Here is a 15,757-nt window from a genome sequence, read left to right on the forward strand (position 1 = left end):
CAGAATTGCAAATGCACATAGGATCTGGGAATTTCACTTCTAGGAATTTATTATTTTATTTTATTTATTTATTTATTTTTTGAGACGGAGTCTCGCACTGTCGCCCAGGCTGGAGTGCAATGGCGTGATCTCGGCTCACTGCACCCTCCACCTCCTGGGTTCAAGCGGGTCTCCTGCCTCAGCCTCCTGAGTAGCTGGGATTATAGGCACCCACCACCGCGCCCAGCTAATTTTTTGTATTTTTAGTAGAGATGGGGTTTCACTGTGTTGGCCAGGATGGTCTCGAACTCCTGACTTTGTGATCTGCCTGCCTTCGCCTCCCACAGTGCTGGGATTACAGGCATGAGCCACTGCACCCAGCCAGGAATTTATTTTGCATACAATTGTGTATGTGTGAAATAATATATATACAAATTTCATCACTAAGACATTCTTTGTAACAAGAAAAGATTGGAAATACATTAAATGTTTATCAATAAGTAACTAGTTAGTTTATATATGGCTGTCACAAAGAATGAGGTAACTTTTTATTTATTAAGAAAGAATCGCCTCCAAGATATATTCAGAGAACAGCAGATCTGAATGGTGTGTTTATGGTGCTACCACTTGTGTGTTTGGAGCAGGGGGTTTGGGTGTGAGAGGAAATATTTACTTGTATATGCACAAACTGTCTCTGGAAAGATATATGCAAGCCTGATAGCATTAGCTGTCTCTGGGAAGCAAAACTGGGTGACTGGTAGAAGGGAGATTTTTTACTATAAATTATTTTATATCATTTGACTTTCAGATTATATGATCAATCAACATAATTCAGGTGCTGGTTCTTTAAAGTGAAGTCACATCAGCTGCCAGTTGTCAGGATGGGACAGTGGAAGCCACACCTATATGGTTATCAGAAAAATGTAACAAAATTACACTTGTACACCCATAAATTTATACGAATAAGTTTTTTAAATTTAATTGTTTTCAAAAAAATTTAAAAGTAAAAGAAAAGCTAGGTTCTAATTCTTGCTTCTTCACTAACTTGCTGGCCAACCTTAAGCAAGCAACCTCCCCACTCAGAGCAGGTCTGAGAAAGGTCAGAGAAACTGGTTTCCAAGGGCCTCTCTAGCTCTGACATCGAGAGATATAAACTGTAGCTTTCCTTACACATTTCTTAAATCATCTTTCTACCTCCTCCTTTCCTGTGCAGCTCATCAAAAGCTCACAGGAAAAGACAGACAATTGAAGAAAATAAAATTGTGAAGATGACTTTTATAGGGCTCCTGTTGAATCATTGTGTATTCCACCTCCAAAGCTGAAAATGATGAGTTTAATATCACACAGAGCAGTGCATCTTGTATCTCCCAAAAGACAGCTTTTGCTACCCAGAGAACTGGGAGCTTGGCAAGACATAATTTTTCACTCCAACTCTGAGGTAAATGAAATGACAGTCATTGAGCCCACATTCTAGAAGCAACATGGTTTTCATTTGGTTTTAACTTCATTTAAAAGCATCCCAAGGAGGGAGAATCCTTCTAAATGTGCACTTTTCTTCTTTCCCAGGACTATGTACTAGAAAGAGGATGGAGAGGTGGCTAGATTTTGCCTTGGCTGTTTCTAGTGTTGGCCATTGATGACAATAAGTTAATTGTGCAAGGGGGCAGGAGGCCTGAGTGTCAGTCCCCGTTATTCTGTGAGCTTGGTCAAGTCCCCTCCCCATGCGAGTCTTCCCTTATTCTCAGAAAGGGTTAATGGATATAAGCTGGGCTGATATATAAGAAGGGAAGATTGGATTTGAGGGCCATTGAAGATCTAATGGCCTAAAAATCACCCCACCCCCGACACCCTCTGTTTCAGTCAGTCCATTACAGTATGTGGAGCAATCTCTCTGGGATTGTTTGTTCAATCATTCTGCATGTAGTTACTGAGCATCCTTTACTTACAGGCACTGAGCTCTTTATAGACAATCCTCCTACCTTCAGGGAAGGCTAACAAATAATACCATAAGAACCAAGAAAGTGCCTTAAATATGTGTAAGTAAAGAGCAGAGGTAGACTGGTCAATGCCATCTTTACAGACTGCAAAGGCATTTTCCTTCATGCATTATTTATATGCTGCTGTGGGGTAGACCTGGCATCATGACACAAGGCTAACTCAAAGAGTTAACTAAGACTCTATATGTAAAGTTCCAAGAATGCTGTTGGGCATGCATTATATATACAGTAAGACAGTAATTATTATTTTTTATTTATATTACATCATCAAGAAATATAGTAATTATTATTGCTGTGTTTGATTCCCGATATAATGCTCTGAGGTTTGAATTAAAATACCCGTTTTTCAGATAAGAAAGCTGAGGCTCAAAGTGGGGACATGATTTACACCAAGCTTCCCAGCTAGAAATGGCCAAGTTGGGGCAAAACTGCAACCAGGCCCAAAGTAAATACAATTGTGTTACCTGGAAGGTATTTCTCATTAATCAGAGAAATAAATTCCACGAATGTCTAGTCATGAATGTGTTAGCTGTTCTGAGTAAGTAACATCATGACTTAACCCAAGCTAATAAATTTCACTTTTTCTGAAGACCTCTTAAAAGGGATGCTAATAGTAGTGCTTTCAGACCCTGAGGGAAAACCGTGTTAAAAGTGAGGAGGAATTGATCGTCACCTGTCTTAAACCCTCCCCTTACATTGCAAATGGCTGCTAAATCTGCTGACACACAGGGTCAGCTTGATGTGTGTGTGTGTGTGGGGGGGGGGGGTGTGTGTGTAGTGTAGTGTCTGGTCCCTTATACACAAGCTCTACGGCCCAGACTTCTCATTTGTTATCCTTTCTCTCAACAGAAAACAAGCCTGGAGTTTTATATTGACATCCATGCCCACTCCACCATGATGAATGGCTTCATGTATGGCAACATCTTTGAGGATGAGGAACGGTTCCAGAGGCAGGCCATTTTTCCCAAGCTCCTCTGCCAGAATGCTGAGGACTTCTCCTATGTAAGCCAGGAGTTCTCTCTCAGCCAGCCCCAGCCCCCCACACCCTGCCTCCCTGTCTTCCTTCTCACTCAGTTCAGTTTGCTTTAAGCTCCACGGGACACCTAACTCTGTGTTAGGTATTGTGTGGGTGATGAAGATAGAGGTAAACAAGATGTGCCCATGTCCTCAAGCTGCTCATCACCAGTCAGGGTGGGAGACTCTTTGAGAAGGTAGCATTTTGGCTGGCTGATGAGCTGGCATTTGTTTTTGTTTTGGAGTTTTTGTTTTGTTTTGTTTTGAGACAGGATCTCGCTCTGTGACTCAGGCCGGGGTGCAGTGGTATGATCATGGCTCACTGCAGCCTCTATCTCCCAAGATCAAGTAATCCTCCCACCTCAGCCTCCTGAGTAGCTGGGGCTACTGGCTAATTTTTTTTTTTTTTTTTTTTGAGACTGAGTTTCACTCTTATTGCCCAGGCTGGAGTGCAATGGCATGATCTTGGCTCACTGCAACCTCCATCTCCCAGGTTCAAGCGATTCTCCTGCCTCAGCCTCCCGAGTAGCTGGGATTACAGGCATGCGCCACCACACCCGGCTAATTTTTTGCATTTTTAGTAGAGACGGGGTTTCTCCATGTTGGTCTGGCTGGTCTCGAACTCCCAACCTCAGGTGATCTGCCCGCCTCGGCCTCCCAATGTGCTGGGATTACAGGCGTGAGCCACCGTGCCTGGCCGCTACTGGCTAATTTTTAAAAATTTAGTTATTTATTTTGTAGAGACAGGGTCTCGCTATGTTGCCAAAGCTGGTTTCAAACTCCTGGGCTCAAGTGATCCACCTGCTTCAGCTTCCCAAAATGCTGGGATTACAGGCATGAGCTACTGTTTCCGGCCTTCTTTAATGGAGTTGACTCCAGCATTAACAAGAAAAAGAAACTCACTGAGCACCTACCACATGTCAGACCTTTCCCCAGGGTCTGCTTTTACCAATCCCAGTTCTTTTGTATAAGCACAAGACATCTGCTAACAGAGGTTGTATGCCCACCATTCTTTTCTCCATGACTCCTTCTCAGCCTCAATTTTTTTGTAATTGCTGGACGATAATTTCTATCCTGCCTGCATTATAGCTTCCTGGAAGGGCAAATGCAGTTTTTGATATAAAAGTTCTTTGCAGGCAGTAAAGACCTTAACAAACTCCAGAGACGGTTGCTGTTACTACCCATCTCACATGCTGAGAACTAGAGAGGCTGTGGGGTGGGAAAAACTCATAGCAAAAGCAATATTGGAAAAGGGCAGGAAGAGGAGATAAGGAGGGGATCAGTATGTGGTGTAGGGAGAGAGCTTTTGCACATTTTCCTTTGTTTTGATACTAAATCTCTGGGGCCTGTTATTTCCATGTGGCCAGAGGGGCAGAGGCCCACAAAGGTCATAGCAATTTTTGAAGTTGATGAGCTGAAAACTCACCTGCCCATTGCTTCAAGCCAGGACATTAGTGGAGATGATGAATTTCTCTGCGTGGTAAGATGCACTCTGAATCCCAGAACCTTTGAATGTCAAACCAGGAAAGGAATTGGCAGATTATTTAGTCCAGTCCCCTCTTTACACCTGAGAGTAAAGAGTGGCCCCAGAAAAGATGAGTATTCAGCATAAGGTCACCCAGCATTTAATGATAGAATCAAAGCAGGTAGCTCCCCATTTGCAGCTGTGGGGCAGAAACAGCCATGCCTTTTTCTGTAAGAATCTCTATAGGATGGCCCTGTCTATTTGAGACCACTGCAATTTCAGAAAAGAATGTGGCCTCCTTAGTCCAAGTTCCCTGGAAGGCTGGGTCATAGGCCTCAGAGACCCTCCTCATGCAGGTGAAGTTTCCAGGGACTACAAAAGGGGCACAGTCTGACAGCCTTATTTCTGGGCTTGCCTGATGTTTCTGCATTGCAGCCTCCTTAAGGGTGGGAGTCAAGGTCATCTGTCCTGGTCCAATTGCTGTCTCTTCTCTTCCCTTCTCTTCTCTTCTCTTCTCTTCTTCTCTTCTCTTCTCTTCTCTGATCCTCAATGCCCAACTCTAAAACAGGAGAGTTGGAGTTTACTACATGGATTTCAAAGGTCTTTCAGATCTGACATTCTATGATTTTCTGATTTTTCCTTTACCTTAAAATAGACACACACACACACACACACACACACACGTCTCTGTTTCTTTCACAGTCTTTCTGTGCCTTTCTTGTATTGGTGTTTACTTTATCTCTTTTCCTTCTTCCTTTATCTCCTGCCGAATAAGATATGTATTCTCTTATTAAAACCATGGTCTGTTCATTTGCTTAAATTTCCGGGGGTTAGCATAGAATGCCCTTCTAACCCCAAGTGAACTGACCCTCACAACTCTGTGAAAGAGATATTATTTTCACCTCCAAGTTACAAATGAGGAAACTGAGACTAAGACAAGTAAGTCAACTTGCCTGACATCATGTACTCAGTGGGTAGTAGAGCATGTCTTTGAACAGAGGACTTGAGAGTGACATGCTTGTTCATTTCTCTATCCACTGTGATGGGTGCTGTCAACATCTTAGTAAAGAAGCAGCCATGATCCCTATGCTCTAGTGATTCTGGACATGAATCAGCTATCCCTAAAGGCAGCAGATTCTTTGGTTGTCTGGAGTCACTTAGTTCTGGATTCAGATTTGTGCTGTATCACTTACTTGCTCCACCTCTATGAGCAATCTCATATTCCTCATCTATAGAGAGGAAACCTCAGTTTCCTCATCTATAGAGAGATAAAATGTGAACACCTACTTCAAGTGGTTATTTTGAAGCCTAAATGAGATACTGCATGGGAAACAATATCATAAAATTGAAAGCACTGCCCAAATTTTAGGGTTTTATTTTTGTTTTTGTTTTCTTTTGTTTTGTTTTACTTTTTTTCTTTTTAAAGAATAGAGACATCCCAGCACTTTGGGAGGCCGAGGCAGGCGGATCACGAGGTCAGGAGATCGAGACCATCCTGGCTAACACAGTGAAACCCCGTCTCTGCTAAAAATACAAAAAATTAGCCGGTCGTGGTGGTGGGCACCTGTAGTCCCAGCTACTCAGGAGGCTGAGGCAGGAGAATGGCATGAACCAGGGAGACGGAGCTTGCAGTGAGCCAAGATCGCACCACTGTACTCCAGCCTGGGTGACAGAGCGAGACATCATCTCAAAAAATAAATAAAATAAAATAAATAAAATAATAATAATAAAAAGAATAGAGACATGATCTCACTATGTTGCCTAGGCTGAACTCACACTCCTAGGCTCAAGCAATCCTTCCACCTCAGCCTCCCAAGTAGCTGGGACTACAGGTGCACACCACCATGCCAGGCTCCAAATGTTAGTTCTGATTATCATCAAAATGTAGTTGCTTCTTTTTCCTCTGTCTGCTTTTCCCTGCTCCCTCTCTCTCCATTCATTTTTCCACAAATATTCGTTGAGTGGCAGTTACTGCACCTCAAGAACTCTGCTTGCTTCTGTCATTAATTATGTTTATTTAATCAGTCCTTATAATAATCATGTGATGAGGGGCTAATATCCCACTCTTCAGACGGTGAAGCTGAGACCCAGAGGTGTTGTAAAATTTGCCCACAATCCAATTTGCAGCAGGTGCCGTGATTCTCTCCTCCCTACTCTGTCTTTCACAGTCCAGCACATCCTTTAACCGGGACGCTGTGAAAGCAGGAACTGGCCGTCGCTTCCTCGGTGGACTCCTGGACCACACTTCCTATTGCTACACCCTAGAGGTCTCCTTCTACAGCTACATCATCAGTGGCACCACGGCTGCTGTGCCCTACACTGAAGAAGCCTGTATCCTTAGTCCCCACCCAGCCTTGGGCCAGCCCTCATCCAGCCGAGAGTATCCAAGTCTGACAGGTCAGGAATTAGGCCCCCAGCTCAGGTAAGGGCTGAGACTCTCAGGTGAGGATGGAGGTGCTTCTTCTTCTGGTGGCGTCTTTGGATTGTCCAGTTTGCCTCAGCCCTTAGTATGATACTCCTGCCCCAATTGCCATGCTCCAAATCTTTCCCAGGCCAGCCGGACCCATGGCCTGCCCATATCTTACTCTGCTTCCGTCTCTCTCCCCTCTCTTCTCTCATGATGCAGTGAGTCTTCTGCCATCTAAGCTATGCAAGTCCACAGGCTGGATGACCACCCCCAGGGTTGCTGAGGAAGAGCTTGATGATCTTGACTCCTTCTAACCCTGAACATACAAAAACATATTTTCTCTTTTCATCTTTCGTCTAACCTATCCTCTCCCACTTTCTCTTCCCTCTACTCACTATTTCCCCTTCTACTTATTTTTCTCACCCTTGTTCCCTCTCCTTCTATGCCCTCCTCCTCCCTCCTCACCTGTCCTGTGCTTCTCTTTCCTTACTTCTTTTTCCCCCTTCTCCCCTCCTTTCTGTCCTCTCTCTCATCCCATCCTCCTTTTCTCTCTTTCTCTCCTCTTTGCCTGTCTTCTGTCTTCCTTGTCTTTCCCCTCTCATCCTCTGTGCATCTTTCTCTCTGCCTTTGCATTTCCTTTGACAAATTCCTTTTCCTCTTAGTTTCTTCATAAAATTTCTCTGAAAACTCCAAAGCCTTCCATGATGAAATTAGAAGTTATTTTCTAGTTTGCCTAATTTTTTAAGGATTAGGTAGTAACTCTAGTTTCCCGAGTGTTGATTTTAATATCAAGGTCACTGCATCAGAGCTGTAACAGATCGTGGCAGATTCTGCTTTCCTTGATCCTTTGTTTTCGGGTTGATCTATGTCTCCTTTCCTAACACTTAGTTTTCTCAGAGAAGTGGAGGGAGGAGGAAGGAACTTTAGATGAAATGAACTCTGTATTTCTGCAAATTCCCCCTCCCTGGAGGTAGAAGTGCTCTTTTAGCATTTTTTCAACCCTTGGTGAGTGTTTATGGAATTCCTCTGTGCAGAAAAACATCTTTTCTGAAAGTGGCATGACTTAGGGCTAGTCCCACCAGCCAACTGCAACTTAGTGGCTCTGTTTGTATGTGTGTTTGGGAGGGTTGGGGGTATGGTGTCCAGGTACCTTGCCAGGAACATTGGAAGTAGGGCAATGGCCCTAGAAGGAGGGGCTGTCAGGGGGTAGGCCAGGTGTTAGAGCAATGTTCCACATCCTGTTGGACACAGAGATATTATGATTGGAACTGAGAGTTCCCTATGTACAGTCATCAAGACTGAGGGTCATCTTGCAGTCTGCTTTAATACCCACCTGACTCAGCAAGGCCAAGGGAGTAGGCTCTGCTCTGAGGAAGAGGGTCTGTGGGTTCCAAAGTCCTGGCCACCTGTTATGTGCCACATTGCCCCTCTTCATGCCCCATACACACATTAGATGATGTATATGGCCTATGCCTTCTCCAGAATCTGCTAACTCCTATAACACATGCATATGCCTCATTCCACATTGTACTTGCTTTGCTCTCCCATAATATTATGGCAAAGGGACAGAGAGCTGCCTGGAATAAGAGTTTGAGCTTGTGCACTAAAGGGGATTCTGCAACCCTTATTCATAGTGAGATGAGGGTCCCTCCAGAGGAGGCCTGCCCTTAGTTTGTTGTTTTTTGCTGTCCAATCTGACAGGCTCTGCTACCTTTTCTTAGCACTTCTGACATGCTTCTGTCTTAGAGAAAATGTATTTCTTAGTAGAAAGCCCACCCTTGGTTCAGGCCCAAGGTTTCCACCCCTCAACAGCCAACACTCATTTATCAAAAGTAAACACACCATTAGTACATACCAGGAATCATAAAAGGCACCTAGGGTAAAATACTGAATAAAAAGGCATGATTCCTGACTCACAGAACTTTCAGTCTTCTTGGGGAGACAGAAAAGGAAAGAGATAATTACAATGTATGTGATAAATTCTGGTGGAGGAATTCCAGAAGGCTCTGGGACATTTTCATTTGACAAGTATATATTGAGTGCCTGTCATAGGTCAGGTAAAGTTCTAGGCACAGGGAATGTAACAGAGAACATACTAATGACAAGAATGTCTTTACATGGGGGAAAGAGGGAACTCACACACAGTCCTGGGAGTCAGGGAAGATTTCCCAGGAAAAGAGACATCTAAACTGAGATTTTTTGTTTGTTTGTTTTTGAGATGGAGTCTCACTCTGTCACCCAGGCTAGAGTGTAGTGGCATGATCTCAGCTCACTGCAACTTCTGCCTCCTGGGTTCAAGCGATTCCCCTGCCTCAGCCTCCTGAGTAGCTGGGATTACAGGTGTGCGCCACCATGTCTGGCTAATTTTTGTATTTTTAGCAGAGATGGGGTTTTACCATGTTGGTCAGGCTGGTCTCAAACTTCTGACCTCGTGATCCACCTGCTTCGGCCTCCCAAAGTGCTGAGATTACAGGTGTAAGCCACTGCGCCCGGCCTAAACTGAGTTTTTAATATGAACTAGTCAAACTGGGTGAGGGTGTTGTTGAAGGGAGAAGGGAGGATGTGGTAGACAGAGAGGGGAGTACAGAAGGTATGGGCAGAAGCTGTAAGTGGTCCCTTATGGCTGAAGGACTTCGGACTCAATGATAAGTCTGAAGTGGAAAGATGTAAGAAGTTTGATCTTGAATGTAGACAATGGAAGGACAGATTCGAGGGGGCCAGTATTGTAGACAGGGACATGCATTAGGAGGCTGTTATAAAAATCCAGGTGAGAAATAATCCAGGCCAAGACCAGAGTGGTGACTGTAGAATACTTAGAATGTGGAACTGAGAAGACTTGGTAATTGGCTATTTGGGAGTGGCGACAGGGAATGGGAGCTCGTGATTGGAAGGGGTTAAGGTGAGTAGAGAGGCTGTGCACGAGCTGAGCAGGTCATGATACTGATGGACCTACCCTGCCTTGTTCTGTCCTCTAGAGGATGAGAAGAGGAAACAAACTGCACCAGGGAAGCTCAGGCCAATTCAATGCATGCAAGGGTGATTTAACCTGGGTTCTGTTTGAAATACTTAAAAAAAAAAAAAAAAAACTCTCATTTCATAACAGAGGGAGACTTCAGGGAGACAGATTGTGATCTTTGTTGGCTGCTGGCTCCATGTCCCAATCATAAAAAGAAATTACATGGTCTGATGGGAAAGGCAATATGGTCTGGGAGAAAATGTCCTCTAGACTAGGAATCAGGAGACCTGGATTCTGATGACAGCACCGACATCATCCGTGAGAGCACCCTTCAGCAAGTCCTGTAACCTGTCTGAGGTGAGCTTCCTCACCATTACAAAGGGACCAAGGACCTTCACACTTGTCTAACCTCTGCTGTGGGAATTAAATAGAGATATTTATTTAAAGTATAGATGTGGTATTATGCAAACAGAACAAACTTTCGATTCAGACATATCTGGGTTTGAATCCTAGGCTCACCCACTTACTAGACGTGTCACCTTGGGCGAGTTGTATAACCTCACTGGGCCTCAGATTAGTTTCCTAATCTGTAGCAGGAGGACATAATAATACTTAACCTCACCGAGTTGCAGTGAGGTTAAAGGAAATAGCTTTTGTGAGTGTGCACTGTGAACTAAATATTAAGTGACATTGAAAAGGTTTATGTGAATGTGAATGAGGACCACTGTCTGTGTGAAAGAAGATAGATAGGGCTGTTATAGCAAGAAATCAGCAGCTGTTTTTAGGGTTTGTAGGGCAAAGAGCATTGGTGGGGTCATCACAGTTGAGGGTCTTGCCTTGACCGCAGAACAGTGACTGATTCACACAGTGGGAGATGTGCCGTTCCACTGATGGAGTTTCTTGTTTCTGTCATCCAGGGTGCCCCCTTCCTAGTATCATGGAGGCCAGACTAATTAGCTAGAGGATACTGGATGAGTATAACATCAGGAAGGGCTGGGGCTGCAGAGAATCCCAAGGGATATTTCATCTAGGTCCAGAATAGTGTCCATCGCTCCACAGACCAGAGCATATGTGTCCATTGGTTCAGTTCTTCTCCTTGGAAAAGCACCAGCCAAACATGACCAGGGTTTTGCTCTCTGACTTCCCTTCTCTACTATATCTGGGAAATAAATAAATGGACATGGTGGTTGGTGCTTACCTGGCTGTGTGACCTTGTACTGGTTATCTCACCACTCTGAATCTGTTTCCCGATTTGTAAAATAAAAATAGTACTCACTTTGCATGGTTATTGGGAGGGTGAAATAAGGCACTATATCTGCATTCTCCTGGTACTGCCTGGCATCTGGTAGGTAATCAACAAATGTTCTTGTCTTGACTTGTCTCAGCCCCATGCAGACTACATGGCTTTCCTTCTGTTGGTTGAGTCTTTAACTTGACAATCTGGCTTTGGAACTAGCAACTAGTATTTGAATTCTGACTCCACGCTATTACGGGTTGCCTCCAGCAAGTCTTGTCCCCTCTCTCAGCCTGTGTGTGTAATACTTCCTACCCATCAGAGTTTTGTGGAATAAAATTATGTGTGGACTTGATCACTATTCTAGTTCCTTCCAGCTCTGACATTCTAAGATGTTCCTGATTCTAAAATATAAGTTATATAATTCCATGCTTAGATTAATTGGATCAATAATCCATGGATTATCAATATTCCATGTTATCAATAATGCATACTTTTTTATTGAGCTTTAATATTCAGTGATTCCATGAACATAAGAGTTTCTAATTTAATAGGTAAAATCAATACAAAAGTGTTCCGGGCAGCTAGTCAGGCCCAACCAATAGCTACCTTCATTCTTTTAGTTTAGGGGTTCTTAATTGAGGGGCTTACAGATGGCTTCAACAAAACCCTGTGAACCATCTAAAATGTATGCAAAGCTGTGAGTAAATATGCAGAGTTCATTTTTTGGGAGGAAGGCCCATAGCTTTCAACAGAACCTAAAAGAGAGACATCCTCAGAGGCTTCTGCCATGGCCGGTGGCCTCTTGGCCTCTCTCCTGTCCATGCTGTGTCAAGAATACAGCGCTGGTGTCAGAGTCCTAGGTGTGAGTTCTCTTTTGCGTCATTCTCGCTGAGACCCTAATCCCATATTTAACCACTCTGAACCTCAGTTTCTTCATCTGTAAAGTGAGGAAGATTATTTACATCACAGGATTGTTGTTAGGGCTGCATGGGAGAATGCGTGCAGATAAATCACCGGGCATATAGTCTGTGCCATTAAATATTAGGTCCCTTGCCTTTCCTTCCTGTCATTTGTTGTTTTTGTGAAATGATAAATTCCTACGAATTTTGAACCATTCTTCAGGAAACCCTATTTACATTTTACTGGCCTGCCAAGTAATAAATATGCTCTGTTCAAACGATTTGAAAAAGAGGGAGAGAAAGGCTAAACTGGAATCATAAAGTAACCCAGAGCTTATCTGGCATTTGTTTATAGTCTGGTTACAAGCCAAGAGGAAATAGCTCTTTGACATAATGGATGAGAAAAACATTGGGAACAGAGACCTTGGGTCCTGAGCAGACTGGTTTCCACCCAGGCTTGTAGCTGTGGACACAATGAAATAAGAAAATGCTGGCTCTTAAGGGGAAGGGTATGGCTGATGTGGTCAAGAGAAGATGCTGAGATATCAAATTCAGTTAATTGGGTTAGTCTCATTTCAGAGCCCATATATGCCTTGCACTGCATCCTCTGAAGCCTACATCAGACATTGAAGCTATCGTTTATTTACTCATCCATCCAACCAAACACATTAGACACTAGAAAAAGACAGATGAAAAAAGCTTGGTCTCTGCTTTCAAGATGAAGACAGTTTTGAGGGGAGGGAGAAAGGTAAAGAGACAATAGCATCACAGAGGGATAAAAGTTCTGGCAGAGGGGAACTCTGCTGGTTGGGGAAGCAGTGGGAGTCACCTAACCCAGCTGGGGTGGTGCAGGAGGGAGTCGGAAGAAAGGCTTCGTGGAGGAAGAGAAACTAGGGCTCAGACTTCTAGGATGAATGGAATGCAGAGGGAGAAGTACAGGGGAGAACCCAGATGCCAGAGAGAGGATGCTACATCCAAAGGATTGGAGGGTAGCTGGGGCTGGGCCAGAAGCAGCAGGTGATTAGTAAATATAGGCAGAGCCAGACCATGGAGAGAAAGAGAAAGATTTGTGAAATATGTAACAGGTACATTGAACAGGCAGTACTCACAAGGTGCAATTATGAAACAACTTTATTTTTTGTCTCCCATTGGCTTTATAGATAGATAGATAGAGATTATAGATCTAGAGACATAAAAGCTCTGGCAGGCCCCATGAGTCTCCAGTCACTCTCAGGAAATTAAAAGTTCTCTAATTAATTCTAGTCACAAAACAGTCTCAGTTTAGCAATGACTATGTCTGGTCCAATCAAAAACATCAAACCTCTTCTAAGTAAAAACCCTCCCCATCCTCTAGCTCAGACCTGTCTCAAATAGGCTGCTCATATGACCAAGGGGTTAGGGTCTGGCTCACTTCTGTTTCCCTGACTTGGCTTCCCAGCCTTTCCCCTCAATCTGGGTAACAGTAGCTGTTTACTCCTCCAAGGTTGAGCAAGATGAGGGAGAGGAGAAAAGGAACAGGAAAGGTCTTAGGGGACTAGTACTCTCATGAGACAGCATGGGCAGTCCCTCACGAACTTCTTTAGACACACCCTCTCCTGGTGCTTGAGCTCTGTTGATGTGAGCAGATGTGTCTGCTCAGTTCAGTTGCTTATGGTTCCTTCCTAAGCCTCTGGTGATCTGATGGTTTACCCCTGTTGGGGTCACTATTCCCCTCCACTGGCTCTCATGTCTGAAGGTGAGCTAAAGATGGTGAAACTGGTTTTCTGGGTTACTTTTGCAAGTCCTGCATGGTGGTTTCACACTTCACTCTGAACTGTGATGTCTATAGTCTTGAGATCTCAGTCGAAACTACAATTTTAGAAGTCCCATTTTAACATGTTCCAATATCTAACAGGTAGGATTGAGTATTCTTTTTTTTTTTTTTTTTTTGAGGCGGAGCCTCACTTTCGCCCAGGCTGGAGTGCAGTGGCACGATCTCGGCTCACTGCAAGCTCCGCCTCCCAGGTTCATGCCATTCTCCTGCCTCAGCCTCCCGAGTAGCTGGGACTACAGGCGCCTGCCACCGTGCCCGGCTAATTTTTTTTTTTTTTTTGTATTTTTAGTAGAGACGGGGTTTCACCATGTTAGCCAGGATGGTCTCGATCTCCTGACCTCGTGATCCATCCGCCTCAGCCTCCCAAAGTGCTGGGATTACAGGCATGAGCCACCATGCCTGGCCGGATTGAGTATTCTTGCTGATTGTTTGGATACGGGGTAGAGGAAAGAGTCAAGTAAGATGCCCAGTTCTTGATTTGAAAACAATATGGGGCTGGGTGCAGTGGCTCATGCCTGTAATCCCAGCAATTTGGGAGGCTGAGGCAGGTGGATCACTTGAGGTCAGGAGTTCGAGACCAGCCTGACCAACATGGTGAAATGCCATCTGTACTAAAAATACAACAAAAACAACAACAAAATAGCCAAACTTGTTGGCGGGCCCCTGTAATCCCAGCTACTTGGAAGGCTGAGATAGAAGAATCACTTGAACCCGGGAGGCAGAGGTTGCAGTGAGCTGAGATCATGCCATTGCACTCCAGCCTTGGGGACAGAGCAAGCCTTCATCTAAAAAAAATAAAAATAAAAATAAAAAACAATATGATAGATGATAGCTGTTAAGGCCAATCATTTAGCTACAGACTATTGGAGAAAAGGCTTGGAGAGGGGGATATTTTGAGCTCTGTATGTAATATATTGAATATAAGGGGCTTATGTAAAATCCAAATGGAAAAGTTTGGTTGGCAGAGGGCTCTAAAGGCCTGACGTTCTGGAGACAGGCCTGGGCTTTGGATAGACTCAACATAGATTTTTCTACGAGGTACTATAAAGTCACAATGAAGAAAAGATTTTCTTGGTGTACACAGTCAAGGTGGGCTTCTGCTTGATAACTTGGTGAAAAGAAAGCTAGACTGTGAGTTAAGACCCCAGTTCCAGGATGACCTTTTGCCCCTGACCCCCTCATAAAGCTATGTGGACTTGGTTAAATCATTTCACCTCTCTAGCTAAAGCCTGATACTAGGTAGATACTCAGTGAATGCAAATGAATGAATGAATGAATGAATGAATGAATGAATGAAGTGGAAGCAGGCCTCACCCAACATCTGCTAATCCACTTGGATCAAGAACAAGGCAATGAGTTATGTGATCTCTGCTGTTCAGAAACAGTATCGGCATCTGTATGTGGTTGGGGATGGATACTGCCTAGATATTTGTTCTTGCCAGAGAGCCTTCACTAAATTTTCGGTGGAGGACAGAAGAGTAGGAAGCAGTCAAGTTTCACCTATTGGTTGGCATCTAAAGATACCTAGGTACTTCTCAGTTCTTGTGTGTCATACCCAAGGTCAAAGCTTTGTTAAGATTCATAAGTGAAAAAAGCTTCCATCAGAGGGTTTTGGGAACCGAAGTCTAAACTGTACTGAAGTCTGTTGATTTTTTTCTCCTCCCTACAGACATGGGCTAGAGTTTGATCTTTAAATATAAATCCTTCTGATTGACTATCTGGCTGAATGAATGACTAATAATAATAGTAGCAGTAATGGTAAAAATAATAATATTGAGAATGTGCTTCATGAAGAGGCTCAGGTCCCTGCACTAGAGCATCAGCTTTGCCTGTAACTTGTGATGTAGGTTTGAGGAGGTCTGTTCCCTGCTTTGGGTCCTAATTTTCCTATCTTTAGCATAGAAGATGAAATGATGTGATCTTTAAGTTTATTTCCAGATACATAGAGAATCATTTGATTTGGGCCTTTGAGATAGTATCTCCATTTCAC

At 43.8% G+C, this 15,757-nt stretch overlaps 1 protein-coding gene across 14 annotated transcripts in view; it reads left to right on the top strand.

The window, feature by feature from the left end:
- AGBL4 (AGBL carboxypeptidase 4) overlaps positions 1 to 15,757 on the top strand; it is a 1,457,272-nt gene that overhangs the window by 1,385,913 nt on the left and 55,602 nt on the right. For all 14 annotated transcript variants that reach the window (XM_054666739.2, XM_054666701.2, XM_009457345.5 and 11 more), the window contains 2 exons: positions 2,826 to 2,978; positions 6,624 to 6,786. In XM_054666739.2, the coding sequence (XP_054522714.1) occupies positions 2,826 to 2,978; positions 6,624 to 6,786 (316 nt within the window). The remainder of the gene's footprint in view (positions 1 to 2,825; positions 2,979 to 6,623; positions 6,787 to 15,757) is intronic.

The sequence above is a fragment of the Pan troglodytes genome, chromosome 1 (genome assembly GCF_028858775.2).
Source record: "Pan troglodytes isolate AG18354 chromosome 1, NHGRI_mPanTro3-v2.0_pri, whole genome shotgun sequence".
Taxonomy (NCBI): Eukaryota; Metazoa; Chordata; class Mammalia; order Primates; family Hominidae; genus Pan; species Pan troglodytes.